Source organism: Podarcis raffonei, chromosome 2, assembly GCF_027172205.1.
Source record: "Podarcis raffonei isolate rPodRaf1 chromosome 2, rPodRaf1.pri, whole genome shotgun sequence".
Lineage (NCBI taxonomy): Eukaryota > Metazoa > Chordata > Lepidosauria > Squamata > Lacertidae > Podarcis > Podarcis raffonei.
Genome location: NC_070603.1, coordinates 114,273,246 through 114,288,161, shown reverse-complemented (window position 1 = coordinate 114,288,161; position 14,916 = coordinate 114,273,246). Strand labels below are relative to the sequence as shown.

At 47.3% G+C, this 14,916-nt stretch overlaps 1 protein-coding gene and 2 non-coding genes across 4 annotated transcripts in view; all 3 read right to left on the bottom strand.

The window, feature by feature from the left end:
* The window catches only part of LOC128409018 (carnitine O-acetyltransferase-like), a 42,984-nt gene extending 28,316 nt beyond the window's left edge, over positions 1-14,668 (bottom strand). Inside the window, exons 1-3 of one of the 2 annotated variants that reach the window (XM_053379177.1) lie at positions 14,490-14,668; positions 9,030-9,251; positions 7,712-7,830 (exon numbers count right to left, since the gene is read on the bottom strand). In XM_053379177.1, coding sequence (XP_053235152.1) covers positions 7,712-7,830; positions 9,030-9,251; positions 14,490-14,555 — 407 coding nt within the window. In that variant the 5' untranslated portion in view covers positions 14,556-14,668. The remainder of the gene's footprint in view (positions 1-7,711; positions 7,831-9,029; positions 9,252-14,489) is intronic. The other variant, XM_053379176.1, reaches the window with a different exon arrangement.
* Positions 4,347-4,418, bottom strand: TRNAC-GCA (transfer RNA cysteine (anticodon GCA)). Its single transcript has one exon. It is a non-coding gene; the product is annotated as a tRNA-Cys (tRNA).
* TRNAC-GCA (transfer RNA cysteine (anticodon GCA)) lies at positions 6,400-6,471 on the bottom strand. The gene has a single exon. It is a non-coding gene; the product is annotated as a tRNA-Cys (tRNA).
* Positions 14,669-14,916: the final 248 nt, after the last annotated feature.

The window sequence follows — 14,916 nt, the reverse complement described above, 5'->3', positions numbered from 1 at the left end:
GTTAAGTCCAATCAAAGGCGACTATGGGGTTGTGGCGCTCTTCTCGCTTTCAGGTTGAGGGAGCCGACGTTTGTCCACAGACAGCTCTCCAGGTCATGAGGCCAGCAGGACTAAAGCGCTTCTGGCACAACAGGGCACTGTGATGGAAGCCAGAGTGCACAGAAATGCCGTTTACCTTCCCGCCGCAGCAGTACCTATTTATCTCCTTGCACTGGTGTGCTTTTGAACTGCTAGGTTGGCAGGAGCTGGAACAGAGCAATGAGAGCTCATTCCATCGCAGGGATTTGAACCGCCGACCTTCTGACCGGCAAGCCCAAGAGGCTCAATGGTTTAGACCACAGTGCTAACCCCTGCAATGCAGGAATCTCAGTTAAAGAATGCAGGACAGCATCCAGGTCACTGTGCGACACTGCTAATAAAGGTGCAGCTTCAACTTTTAAATGCCTGCTGAAAACTTTAATTTAAAAAACCTAAATCTCTCTCTGTATGTCGGTAAAGGTAAATGGTAAAGGACGCCTGGACGGTTAAGTCCACCCAAAGGCAACTACAGGGTTGCGGCGCTCATCTTGCTTTCAGGCCGAGAGAGCCTACATTTGTCCACAGACACTTTTCCGGGTGATGTGGCCAGCATGACTAAACCGCTACTGGCACACATAGGACTGTGACGAGTGTCAGAGCGCACCGAAATGCCGTTTACCTTCCCGCCACAGCGGTATCTATTTATCTACCTGCACTGGTGTGCTTTCAAACTGCTAGGTTGGTGGGAGCTGGGACAGTGCAACAGGAGCTCACCCCGTCGCAGGGATTCGAACCGCCGACCTTCTGACCGGCAAGCCCAAGAGGCTCAGTGGTTTAGACCACAGTGCCACTTGCATCCCTATTCTCTATATGTAGGGGGTTATAACACCCAGATAGGATTTATTCCTCCTTTCCCCCAAAGAGAGGGTAAGAAAAGCCTGATCTGCAGTCAAATGCTCTACCACTGAGCTACCTCCTTCAACAGACAGTGAACTGAGTTATCTCTAAAAACTCTTAATTATGGATATAGGATTTGCCCAATCATATGTTTCTAGAAAGAAGTGTTACCCACCATGAGCTTTTGAGGTCATGGAAGAAGAAAGATATAGACGTAATTATATTCTGGAAATGTGGGAGATTAAAGGTAAAGGTACCCCTGCCCGTACGGGCCAGTCTTGCCAGACTCTAGGGTTGTGCGCTCATCTCACTCTATAGGCCGGGGGCCAGCGCTGTCCGCAGACACTTCCGGGTCACGTGGCCAGCGTGACAAGCTGCATCTGGCGAGCCAGCGCAGCACACGGAACGCCGTTTACCTTCCCGCTAGTAAGCAGTCCCTATTTATCTACTTGCACCCGGGGGTGCTTTCGAACTGCTAGGTTGGCAGGCGCTGGGACCGAGCAACGGGAGCACACCCCGCCGCAGGGATTCGAACCGCTGACCTTTCGATCGGCAAGTCCTAGGCGCTGAGGCTTTAACCCACAGCAAAAAAAAATGGATGTACCATGCTATATTAGAAGCAAAAGAACTTGTTTTGATGAATTGGGAGAGCCGCAAAAAGATTCCATTGAGCACATGGATTGATAATATGGACAGATTTGCTACATACGAATGAATTGCATGTCGACGCAAATTAAGAATGGATAAATATGAAGAAATCTGGAAGGAATATTTAAGCGATAAGGCGGATAGTGGTGGGAAGTAGGGGAGGAGAGAGAGGTGGGAAAATATTGTTAAAAAGGTGTAGCCATAGGTGTATCAGTGTATTCAAATCTGAATTGTCAAATTTGTTATCAGTGTTATTATGCTTTTTGTTGTATGTGTCTTTTGCGGTTGTTGTTTGTATTGAAAAAATGATTAAATAAATTTAAAAAGAAAGAAAGAGAGAGAGAGAGAGATGCAGGCGTGCCTTTAAAAAGATGGGAAGCACCTGAGCTTGAATCAGGCACCTCTTACTCTGCTATTATTATTATTATTATTATTATTATTATTAATTACCTGCCCTTCACCCTAAGGTCCCGGAGTGGGTTACAACACTAAGACACAGTGTTAAAAACAGCGTTAGACACCTCAAAATCACAAAAGTAAGATGGTTCCCAGAAATATACACCTCAGGTGTATATTTGGCCCTCCAGACACGGAACTGTAGGTAATGTGGTCTTCCATTGGAGACTGTCCAATTGGACCAAAGTTCAATCGCAGAGGCCATTATGGGGGTTGCCCATTCAGAACACATTGCACTGCTCCTCTGTCTAGTTTTGCTTCTTCCCAGACTGATTCTGAGCTTTGAATGGTTTCCCAGGACCCTGGTTCCACTTGTCATCTGATACGTGATCTTCTCAGTTGTGGCTTCCGGGATGTGCAATGGAGTGGAGTTTGGACTTGATATCCCGCTTTATCACTACCCGAAGGAGTCTCAAAGCGGCTAACATTCTCCTTTCCCTTCCTCCCCCACAACAAACACTCTGTGAGGTGAGTGGGGCTGAGAGACTTCAGAGAAGTGGGACTGGCCCAAGGTCACCCAGCAGCTGGATGTGGAGGAGCGGGGAAGCGAACCTGGTTCACCAGATTACGAGACTACCGCTCTTAACCACTACACCACACTGGCTCTGGAATTGCCTGCATAGGCACCCATGGGAATTTTTGTTCTTGGTGTTGTTGGGGTAGGGTACAAAGTAAAACTCTCAAAAGGGGGAGCAGGCTAATTTCTTACCAACAATGAGAAGTACAGGGGAAGGGCTACAGTTCAGAGGCACAGCGTTTGCTTTGCAAACAAGAGGTTACAGGTTCAAGTCTTGGCATTGCTAGGGAGAGCTGCTACCAGTTTAGTGTTGACAATACAGAGCTAGATGGACCATAATAATAATAATAATATTATAATAATTTTATTTTATTTATACCCCGCCTATCTGAAACCCAGTGGTCTGACTCAGTATAAGGCAGTTTCTATGTCCCTAATTGAATTAAAGAACCTCTTAATGAGGGTGAAAGAGGAGAGTGCAAAATATGGTCTGAAGCTCATCATCCAAAAAACGAAGATCACGGCCACTGGGCCCATCACCTCCTGGCAAATAGAAGAGGAAGAAATGGAGGCAGTGAGAGATTTTACTTTCCTGGGTTCCATGATCACAGGCAGATGGTGACAGCAGTCACGAAATTAAAAGATTCCTGCTTCTTGGGAGAAAAGCAATGACAAACCTAGACAGCATCTTAAAAAGCAGAAACATCACCTTGCCAACAAAGGTCCATACAGTTAAAGCTATGGTTTTCCCAGTAGTGATGTATGGAAGTGAGAGCTGGACCATAAAGAAGGCTGATCGCCAAAGAACTGATGCTTTTGAATTCTGGTGCTGGAGGAGACTCTTGAGAGTCCCATGGACTGCAAAAAGATCCAACCTCTCCATTCTGAAGGAAATCAGCCCTGAGTGCTCACTGGAAGGACAGATCCTGAAGCTGAGGCTCCAATACTTTGGCCACCTCATGAGAAGAGAAGACTCCCTGGAAAAGACCCTGATGTTGGGAAAGATGGAGGGCACAAGGAGAAGGGGACGACAGAGGACCAGATGGTTGGACAGTGTTCTCAAAGCTATGAACATGAGATTGACCAAACTGTGGGAGGCAATGGAAGACAGAAGTGCCTGGCGTGCTCTGGTCCATGGGGTCACAAAGAGTCGGACACGACTAAATGACTAAACAACAACAACAACAACAAATGTCCCTAATTGTGTCTGAGCATTTTGTCCCACATCCTGGATTCTACAAATTCTAGTTTGTTTGTTTTTTAATGAAAGCTGGGAATGTGGGGATTATGTTTCATCTGAGGCAGGGGGCAACTGCCCCCCTTGCCCTCCCGGTGGACACCCATGTAAATATCTGCCTCCTTCCCAACTTCACTGAAGGCTGTAAAGATTTATTGATAGTGTTGTTGTTGTTTAGTCGTTTAGTCGTGTCCGACTCTTCGTGACCCCATGGACCAGAGCACGCCAGGCACCTCTGTCCTCCACTACCTCCCGCAGTTTGGTCAAAAATTGATAGTGTACAAGCCCATATTTATTGGGTAGCCGACTTCTGCTTTAACCTGCTGATGTTCTTTGACGTTTTTGCTTTTACGCTGTGTTTTGATCTTATTTTGTTGAAAGCTGCCTTGTGGACATTTTGCCAAGAAAGCAGGGTAGAAATAGAGAAAGTAATATTGAAAGATGTGAGATCGCTTTCCTGATACTTTCCCATATGTTCCTAGTAAGGAGGTTACTCCTGAATTTTATTCACTATGAACCTTTAAGGAAAGGGAAGGTGAGAAATCAAACAAAATCCCTCCTAAAAATAAAAAGAGGGGGCACCCGGACTTGAACCAGGGACCTCTTGATCTGCAGTCAAATGCTCTACCGCTGAGCTATACCCCCAGCACACAGATGTGCCTCACCTGAAGCTTAGTTATGGATACTGGTTTTGCCACATTGTTCTCTGCCATATATTTATGAGTAATTGCTTTTGAATATTCCATCTGCAGGGAATCTTCCCAGAGCAGCTTTTCTGGTAGGCAACAAACCCCTTGCATTGCAAAGGGTTTGGGAGCATATTCCAGAGAGCAGCCTCCGTTGACACAGAGCGTGGACCACACACACCTATGTTTGTTTGCCTTCCATCTGCAAGTGGAGAACACACCCAACACTTCCTGTAGCCACAGATTATGGGCAATTATTAGTACAGTGGTACCTCGGGTTAAGTACTTAATTCGTTCCGGAGGTCCGTTCTTAACCTGAAACTGTTCTTAACCTGAAGCACCACTTTAGCTAATGGGGCCTCCTGCTGCTGCTGCACCACCGGAGCCCGATTGCTGTTCTTATCCTAAAGCAAAGTTCTTAACCTGAGGTACTATTTCTGGGTTAGCGGAGTCTGTAACCTGAAGCGTATCTAACCTGAAGCGTATGTAACCCGAGGTACCACTGTAGTGGGATCTCCGGTACCAGTGTTACTGATTTTGTTAAGAAAAGAGCAAAAGTTTCGAGACCTCCAACTTCCCCCCTGAACCTGAAGAACCATAGAAATATAGGGCTGAAAGGGACTCTAAGGGCCATCTAGTCCAACCCCCTGCAACGCAGGAATATGCAGCTGTCCCACAAAGGGATCGAACCTGCAACCTTGGTGTTATCGGCACCATGCTCAAACCAACTGAGCTATCCAAGGACGAAGCATCTCCCAGACCTCACAATCGGTTCAGAAAAAGTAGGACAGTAGAAAAATATTTTGCTTCTTTTTGAGCGTTTTCAAAATTAATCAGCAAGCTGCACTTTCCCCTCAACTCTCGCCAGGTCAGAGATGAACAGGGGTTTGTCCCCACAGTCACACCGGGCCTCAGAGTATCTCCATGGCACCGACCCTACTGTTAGACGAAAGGAGGTAAGCTTCAGGCAGCTGCTTTTGCGTATCATGAGAGGGACACTGTTTTTTTAGCTTTACTGCCATGGGGATTTTCTGCCACAGAGGCCAACATAAACTCAGTCAGATGGACAGAGAATAATAATAATAATTACAGTGGTACCTTGGGTTAAGAACTTAATTTGTTCTGGAGGTCCGTTCTTAAGCTGAAGCACCACTTTAGCTAATGGGGCCTCCCGCTGCCACTGCGCCACCGCTGCACGATTTCTGTTCTCATCCTGAAGCAAATTTCTTAACCTGAGGTGCTATTTCTGAATTAGCGGAGTCTGTAACCTGAAGCGTCTGTAACCTGAAGTGCCTGTAACCTGAGGTACCACTGTAGTAGTAGTAGTAGGAGTAATAATAATAATAATAATAATGGCCAGCCCTTCAGGGCTATGTGCCTTGACATGTGGGGACACCGAATTGCTGCTCCAGTTCCGACAGCAAAATATACAGTCATACCTCGTGTTGCACCGCTTCATGTTGCGTCTTTTTGCGTTATGTCCCGCGGCAACCCAGAAGTACCGGAACGGTTTACTTCTGGGTTTCGCCGCTTGCGCATGTGCAGAGGCACTAAATTGCGCTTTGCACCTGCGCAGGTACAGTGCTTCGAGTTGCGGGAATTTCACATTATGGATGGGCCTCCGGAACCGATCCCATCCATAACACAAGGTACCACTGTATTGGTATCACTCAGATGTTCTGTTCAATGACAAAATTACGTGCCAAAGTATTTCAAGATTTTACCCACAAGAGGAGGCATTGGGGATTGGAAGAACCAAAAATGTAAAAGGTGTTTTCTCCTCCCCCCCCCCATAAGGGAGAACTGGCCTTGAACAAGGAATATGGGACCTGTCCTGGCCCTTATTGCGATATTTTCCAAAGGAAAAACAATTATACATTTTAACTAACCTGAAACACTGGGGCTAGGGAAGGATTAAAAATGCAAATTCCTCCAAAAAGAGGGGGCACCCGGACTTGAACCAGGGACCTCTTGATCTGCAGTCAAATGCTCTACCACTGAGCTATACCCCCAGTACAATTGTTCCTTCCCAAGAAGCCATCATAAGGATACAGGTTTGGTCACCCGGTCCACTTTGATCTGCTGCCAGCAACAGGTTTATTAACTGCAGGGATAGCTGTGGTTAATTGCCATCCACCCACTTGGTAATTATACTTCGTTTTACATCATGCTTAACTAGTTCGGTGTCCGGGTGAGCTCATTTCTAAACACCGTGACTCAGCCTGAAGCAGTTGTGTGACAACCCGGATTCAAGCCAGGGGTGCGTTCACACGGACAGCTTCAATAAGAGCTGCTGCTGCAAGATTAACACGGTGTGGCGAACCTGTGCTATCCGGGTGTTGCAGAACTACAACTCCCACAACACCTGACCACTGGCCATGCTGTCTTGGGCTGATGGGAGTTGGGAGTAAAACTCTGGCAGGCCAAAGGTTCCCCCTGGATGAACAGAACCCATCTGGCTAGGTTTCCCCAGTCACCCTAAAAAGCCCTCGGTCCAGTATATCTGAAGGAGCGTCTCCACCCCCATCGTTCTGCCCCGACACTGAGGTCCAGCGCCAAGGGCCTTCTGACGGTTCCCTCGCTGCGAGAAGCCAAGTTACAGGGAACCAGGCAGGGGGCCTTCTCGGTGGTGGCACCCTCCCTGTGGAACGCCCTCCCACCAGGTGTCAAAGAGAACAACAACTACCAGACTTTTAGAAGACATTTGAAGGCAGCCTTGTTTAAGGAAGCTTTTAATGTTTGATACATTACTTTATTTTAATATTTTGCTGGAAGCCACCTAGAGTGGCTGGAGAAGCCCAGCCAGATGGGCAGGGTATACATAATAATGAACTATTATTATTATTATTATTATTATTATTATTATTATTACTACTTATACTACTTTGGGCGACTTCCAACAAAGTATTAAAAATACAATAAAACATCAGACATTAAAAACTTTCCTAAACAGGGTTGCCTTCAGATGTCTTCTATAAGTCAGATAGTTGTTTATTTCCTTGACATCTGAAGGGAGGGCATTCCACAAGGCGGGCGCCACCACCGAGAAGGCCCTCTGCCTGGTTCCCTGCAACCTCACTTCTCGCAGGGAGGGAACTGCCAGAAGGCCCTCGGAGCTGGACCTCAGAAGTGGGTTGTGCAGGGAACATAACGTGAACAGCCTAAAGCCAAGGCAGCTTCCCCACTGATTGCCAAAATTCCTCACCGGTCTTGAGTATCCTTCCATCCCCCACCCACTGCCCCCTTCCTTACCTCAATTGTCCTTTCCAGTCATTAAAATCCTGCTTGGGCAGCACAACAGCGGGGCTGGAGTGAACCGCCAGCGGCAGGCGGCTTTCCAGGTACGCTGACTGAACCCACCAGTCTGTGATCTGGAATGAATGGGATACAGTTAGGACAAGGGAATACAACACTTCTCTCTGCCCTGATGTGTCACCCCCCCCCCACCAGGGCTTTTTTCCAGGAAGTAGTAACAGGAACTCAGTTCCAGCACCTCTCAAATGAGCGCCATTGAGGGAGGTGTTCATGGTGAGTTTTCTAAACCACCGAGCCTCTTGCATTTGCCAATCGGAAGGTCAGTGGTTCGAATCCACTCAATGGTGGTGACCTCCCGTTGCTCTGCCCCAGCTCCTGCCAACCTAGCAGTTTGAAAGCACACCAGTGCAAGTAGATAAATAGGTACCACTGTGGCAGGAAGGTAAATGGCATGCACAGGTGGCAGATTAACAAGGTCTGCTCCTGGGCTGTGCCCTGTCTGTCCTAACGGAGCAGCTACAGTACCAGCTTTAAAACAGCCATGCCTTTCCCCAAATCATCATGGGACCCGTAATTTGTTATTTAGGGTCCCGAGAGCTCTTAGGAGACCTTGATTCCCCTCTCAGAGCTACAACCCCCTGCGTTCCCAGTGACTGTGAAACGACTCTGGAAACTGTGTCGTTGTTTTAATTTGTGTACCGGCCTATACCTGTAGATCTCCAGGCAGTTCGCAACATAAAATTACAAAATATAAACAGTGGAACCTCGGTTTTCAAACATAATCTGTTCCGGAAGAGTGTTTGACTTCCGAAATGTCCGAAAACCCGTTGAGAAAATTGAAAAACATGGAGCGGAAGCCATTCAACTTCTGAGGCGCGTTCAAAAATGGAAGCAATTACGCTCGAAAACCAAAGGCCCAGTTAAAAAGGAACAGTTCCCCCCGGCACCTAAAGGTGTATAACAGGCATCCCCAAACTTGGCCCTCCAGATGTTTTGAGACTACAATTCCCATCATCCCTGACCACTGGTCCTGCTAGCTAGGGGTGATGGGAGTTGTGGTCCCAAAACATCTGGAGGGCCGAATTTGGGGGTGCCTGGTGTAAAATGAAACTGCAGCTCTGTGAGGGGCTTAGCATCACTCAGTTCCCAGAATCCCTTGGGGGGGAAGCCATGGCTGTTTAACATGGTAGCATAGCACTTTCAATGTATGCCATGAATTTGCCCTAAGAGCTCTGCTAGGAAGCCCCACTGCCACCGGCAGCTGCTTCCTGCCTTGTGGGGTCTCTCCGCAGAGCCCCGGGTCCCCCTTCCTTACCCAGTTCTCCATGCGGTCCACCCGGCGCTGCAGCCGTGCTTGGAGCCTCTCGCCCTCTCCGCCTGGCACCCCAAACTCGGCCAGCAGCTGCTGCGTCTGCTCCAGCTCCTCTGGGCTCACCAGAGGCTCCAGGGAGCGCAGGTACCGGGCCGTGGTCTCCGCCAGCGAGGGCAGGGGCTGGCGAGGGAGCGGGAAGGATGAGGCATGCCTGCAGTGGAGTGTCTGGAAGGGAAGAAAGGGCAGAGTCAAAAGAACAGTCACTCCCACTCAACCAGGGTTGGAAATTCCCCAGGCGCCACAAGGAGATTTCTGGGTGCCAACGTCTCCATCTGGTCGGCCCTTTCAGCTTCCTTAAGCAGGTCAGAAGGCCTTATTTATTGCATTCACCCGGTGCTATACCAGCTGCACTGGCTCCCGGTGGAGTACAGGATCAGGTTTAAGGTGCTGGTTTTGACCTTTAAAGCCCTATGCAGCCTAGGACCCTCGTACCTACGGGACCGCCTCTCCTGGTATGCCCCACAAAGGACCTTACGGTCTTCAAATAAAAACATATTGGAGGTCCCGGGCCACAGGGATGTTAGGTTGGCCTCAACCAGAGCCAGGGCTTTTTCAGCTGTGGCCCCGACTTGGTGGAACGCTCTGTCACAAGAGACCAGGGCCCTGCGGGACTTGACATCTTTCCACAGGGCCTGCAAGACAGAGCTGTTCCGCCTGGTCTTTGGTTTGGACTCAGCCTGACCCCCTCCTTTGGTAATCCTCACAGAACTCTAGCCCAGTAGTTGCCATTAATTTGATTTTGAATTGATTTTAAAATGAATTGATTTTAGAATGCTGTGTTACTTTTATTGTTGTTAGCCGCTCTGAGCCAGGCTTCGGCTGGGGAGGGCGGGATATAAATAAATTTTTATATTTTATTATTATTATTATTAATAGCCCACCTTTTTCTCCAAGGAGTCTATGGTACACCCCCCTTCCTCAGATAATCCCTACAACAACCGTGTGAGGTAGGTTAAGAGGCCACGACTGTCTCCACAGTCACCTGGTGAGTTTCATGACTAAGTGGGGATTTGAACCCTGATCTCCCAGGTTACCTAGTCTGACACTTTAACCACTACGCTACACTGGCTTCCCAGAGTCCTTCTGCTATGGAACAGCTATACAGTGGTACCTCGGGTTACAGATGCTTCAGGTTACAGACTCTACTAACCCAGAAATAGTACCTCGGGTTAAGAACTTTGCTTCAGGATGAGAACAGAAATCGCGCGGTGGGGGCATGGAGGCAGTGGGAGGCCCCATTAGCTAAAGTGGTGCTTCAGGTTAAGAACAGTTTCAGGTTAAGAACAGGCCTCCAGAACGAATTAAGTTCTTAACCCGAGGTACCACTGTAAATATAAAGCTGGGAAATGTATTTTCAAGTGTTTTCTTGAAAACACTGATGTGTTGGATTTAGAAGGTTTCAACAATGTATTTGGTTGGCATGCATACTTGTGGTATGATAAGGTAAAAGCACATAAAGCGTTTAAAAACCATATTGTTAGAAAAGCACTGTTTAATGTTTGGATAAGATATAAGGATTTGTTAGAAAATAAAACCCCAAGATGGTTGTCTCCAATGGAAGCGAAGGCTCAGAAAAAACTCAATATGGAGGCCAAATGGCCGAAATATTGGGAAATTTTAGAACAAGATGGAGACAGAATAAAACTACAGAGTTTTGAGAAATTGAAAAACAGAGTGCGAGATTGGCTTCATTATTACCAAATAATGGAGGCATATAATTCGGACAAAAAAGTTGGTTTCCAGGTGGAAAAATCAAAATTGGAAACAGAATTGTTAGATCCCAAAATTAAGAACTTGTCAAGAATGTATAACTTGCTGTTGAAATGGAACACTCAGGATGAAATGGTAAAATCTGCTATGATTAAATAGGCACATGATGTTGGACATAACATTATGATGGCTGACTGGGAACTGTTATGGACCACAGGTATGAAATTTACAGCATGTAATGCTCTAAGAGAGAATTTAATGAAAATGATTTACAGGTGGTACATGACACCAGTCAAGCTTGCAAAAATTTATAATTTACCTGACAATAAATGTTGGAAATGTAATGAGACTGAAGGTACATTCTTTCACCTTTGGTGGACATGCCCAAGGATTAAGACATTCTGGGAGATGATTTATAATGAAATGAAAAAGGTATTTAAATATACCTTCCTGAAGAAACCAGAGGCCTTTCTCCTGGGCATGGTCGGCCAATTGGTGCCAAAGAAGGACAGAACTTTTTTTATGTATGCAACAACAGCAGCAAGAATACTTATCGCGAAGTATTGGAAGACACAAGATTTACCCACCCGGGAAGAATGGCAGATGAAGTTGATGGACTATATGGAACTGGCGGAAATGACTGGCAGAATCCGAGACCAGGGATAAGAGTCGGTGGAAGAAGATTGGAAAAAATTCAAAGATTATTTACAGAAATACTGTAAAATTAATGAATGCTAGAAAAATGTTGGAATGAAGTTATATGGCTTTAGCAGAAAGGTTATAAATGGATTTTTAATGTATCAAAGGGAAAAAAATAAGGTTAAAATAAGTTAAGATAAATTACAGGACAGAAAACTGAGGAAGATGGAAAGGATTTGCTGAAACAGTTAATTGAAGTGGAATACAAAAAGGGAGGTGTGAGGAAGTCATGGAAATAAGTGAATGAAAGATAAGATACTGAAATTATGGATGTGTTTTAAATTGTGTTTGTTGTATTTTGTTAATTTAATGTTTTTAATGTCAGTGTTATGTAGTGTTTTTGTTTTTGTATTGTATTGTATTGTTTTGTTGAATTATTTTTCTTTTTTTATACCCTTTAAACTGTTAATAAATATTATTTTAAAAAAATAAAGCTGGGAAATGAAAAATGTCACGTAGAGAAGGATCTGATTTTTTTAAATTGATGTTTGAATTTGATTTTTTTCTGGGTTGCTTTATTTGATGTTTTGATGCATTGTAAACGGCACTGAATTTTTTTCTTTAAAAGATAAAGCGGTATAGAAGCAAAAAATAATAACAGCAGCAAGAATAAGAAATTTCACTGTAAAAAAAAAGGCACCTAGACATTCCAGCGTGGTGACCATAACCTAGGTTTAAGGTACCATTTGGTGATTAGCTTCTGTATCTGAGTTTCTAACACTCAACTCAACAAATATCTTCAATGGCTGCCGAGATTTCCCCAAGGGCAGATCCCCACAAATGGGTTTTAATTAAGCCGCCGTTGTGTGCTGCCGACCTGAAGGGACAAAACATGTACAAAGCCCTGCATCTTGCCTGACCTTCAATAAGGCATGGCTCTGCCCTCAGCATCTACGCACAGCACAAACAACAATGAGTTCTATGCAGAGGAAGCCCATTTAAATCAATGGTCCTACGACCACTAATTTCAATGGGTCTACTCTGAGTTTAACCAAGGCCCCCTCTGCATTATACAGCAGTATCATACTGCTTTAAATAGTCATGGCTCCCCCCGCCCCTCAAATAATCCTGGGAACTGTAGTTTTGTTAAGGGCACTCAAAGGTGTCAGGATGCCTGCAAGAGAGCTACAATTCCCAGAGTTCCCTGGGAAGAGGGGTTGCTTGTTAAGCCTCTGCGAGTTCCACCCTTTAGAGTGCTACAGTTCCCAGCACCCTTAACAAACTACAGTTTCCAGGAATCTTTACCGGGGGGAGTTTTAAATGAGTAGACTGTAGATAAAACAAAAGGGGAGGGATGTGGGCACACATTCTTAGAAGTCTGGTTATAGTGAGGAATAAGAGTTCATTGAGGGATGCGGGTGGCGCTGTGGGTTAAACCACAGAGCCTAGGACCTGCCGATCAGAAGGTCGGCGGTTCGAATCCCCGTGATGGGGTGAGCTCCTGTTGCTCGGTCCCTGCTCCTGCCAACCTAGCAGTTTGAAAGCACGTCAAAGTGCAAGTAGATAAATAGGTACCACTCTGGCAGGAAGGTAAACAGCATTTCTGTGCGCTGCTCTGGTTCGCCAGAAGCGGCTTCGTCATGCTGGCCACATGACCCAGAAGCCGTACGCCAGCTCCCTCGGCCAATAAAGCGAGATGAGCGCCGCAACCCCAGAGTCGGCCACGACTGGACCTAATGGTCAGGGGTCCCTTTACCTTTAAGAGCTCATTGCCTCCGATTGCCAGCTGCTTGGGGACAGAGGTGGGAAAACACTGTTGTCCTCATGTCCTGCCTGCGGTCATTCTATGGCAGTGGCATCGTCTGTTCAGCCACTGCGGCAACAGGATGTTGGGACTAGATCAGGGGCTGAGAAATTTTGCCACTCAGAGAGGGCAAATTCCAGGGGTCACTTTTCAGAGGCCAAAGTGTGGCTGTTTACATTTACTGTTGTGTAGTTGGGTACATCCCAGTTACACAAAAGCCAGACCTTTCAGCATGCCCCAAAACTCTTCATCCAGACAAGCAAAACAAGGAAGGAGGACCAGTGAGAAGGCACAACTTGGCAAAGAGACCCGAGGGCCCGAAAACGAAGCTGAGAGAACTGCATTTAGCAACTGTGCCTGAGGTTCCCCATTCCTGAGCTAGACAGGCCTAGCAGGAATCTTTGGGTGCATACAAATCACATTTTAAAAGCACCGCCCCCCAAAAAACAAATCTTAGCAACCATCATTTTTAGAAAAGGGGTCTGGGAATTGTAGTACCGCGACTGGTAAACTGCATTTCCCAGGATCCTGGGGGCGCTGGTGGAATGTACTTTAAATGCAAGGTGCATGCGCCGCCTTCCAGCACACGAAGCCAATGGCGGAGCGGGCGGAACTGGAAAAAGAGGTGGCACGATGTTCAGAGGGGCAGGATCGTGAATGGCTTTGCTTTTGTGTTTTTTAAATAAGAGTTTTGCGGTTTTGCTCTGTCTGGCGCGGCCCCACCCGTTTGTATCCTAAGCGCCTCTCTCCACCCACTGCAGAGTTTATCCGGGCCTCTCCACTCTCACGGGCGCTGCGATCATCTGAAGGCTAAACTCGGGCTAACTTTCCCCTTCGTCCTCTGTGCAAGAGCCGTCCACTTTCCTCCCCTTGCAGGCAGACGCTCGCCATATGGAAGCCCCGAGGGCGCGCACGCTTTGCAAAACAAACGGCGCTTCCCTCTACCGCCCACTATCAAATGTGGGGAGTTTTGGTGGGGTGCGAGGTTCTCCATTTCCCAACTCGATCCGACTCCGTGCATAAGCTTCCTCGTGAGGAGCGAGTGGTCCCCCCCAGCTCCCCGGGATTTCCCACCCAAGTCTGCGCGCAAAGACGATCCCCGCGCACCGCCCCCCTCCCCATCTTGCAGACGCGGCTCCCCGCACGTCCGCACGCGGGCAGCGTGTTTGCAAAACAACGGGCTCCGCCCACGCTCGTCGGGATGGCACGCATCTCTCTCTTTTTTTAAAAAAGCGATGCTTTCCACTCACCGCGGATCTCAGTCCCGGGGGCTTCGTGCGCCCCCAAGCCCGCCACATCAGCCTCCACCTGCCCATCGCGGGAGTCCCATGCGCCCTCCTGAACAGCTATGGGGTGCGCAGGGCTGCCTTAGGGGGCGGAGGGAGGGTTTAGGTGGGGGCGAGGCAGGAGGGCTGGTTGACCCGGGTGCAAATATTTGTCATTTCCTGAAAAGGAGGGAGGAAGAGGATGGTTGGGAAATGGGGGTGGGGCTTTCTCCGCGTGACCCCCCCCCCGCCCCACACCAAATGCATCCATCTTCTAAGGTCCTGGGATTTGCTGTGCATTTGATCTCAAGCCATAAAAACAACTGGCGTTTTTTGCTGCAAGGGGAAAACATGTTTTTGTCCACGAAGGAACGGAGCGTGTTGCAAATCTCTTCCAGCGGAGCGACGAAAG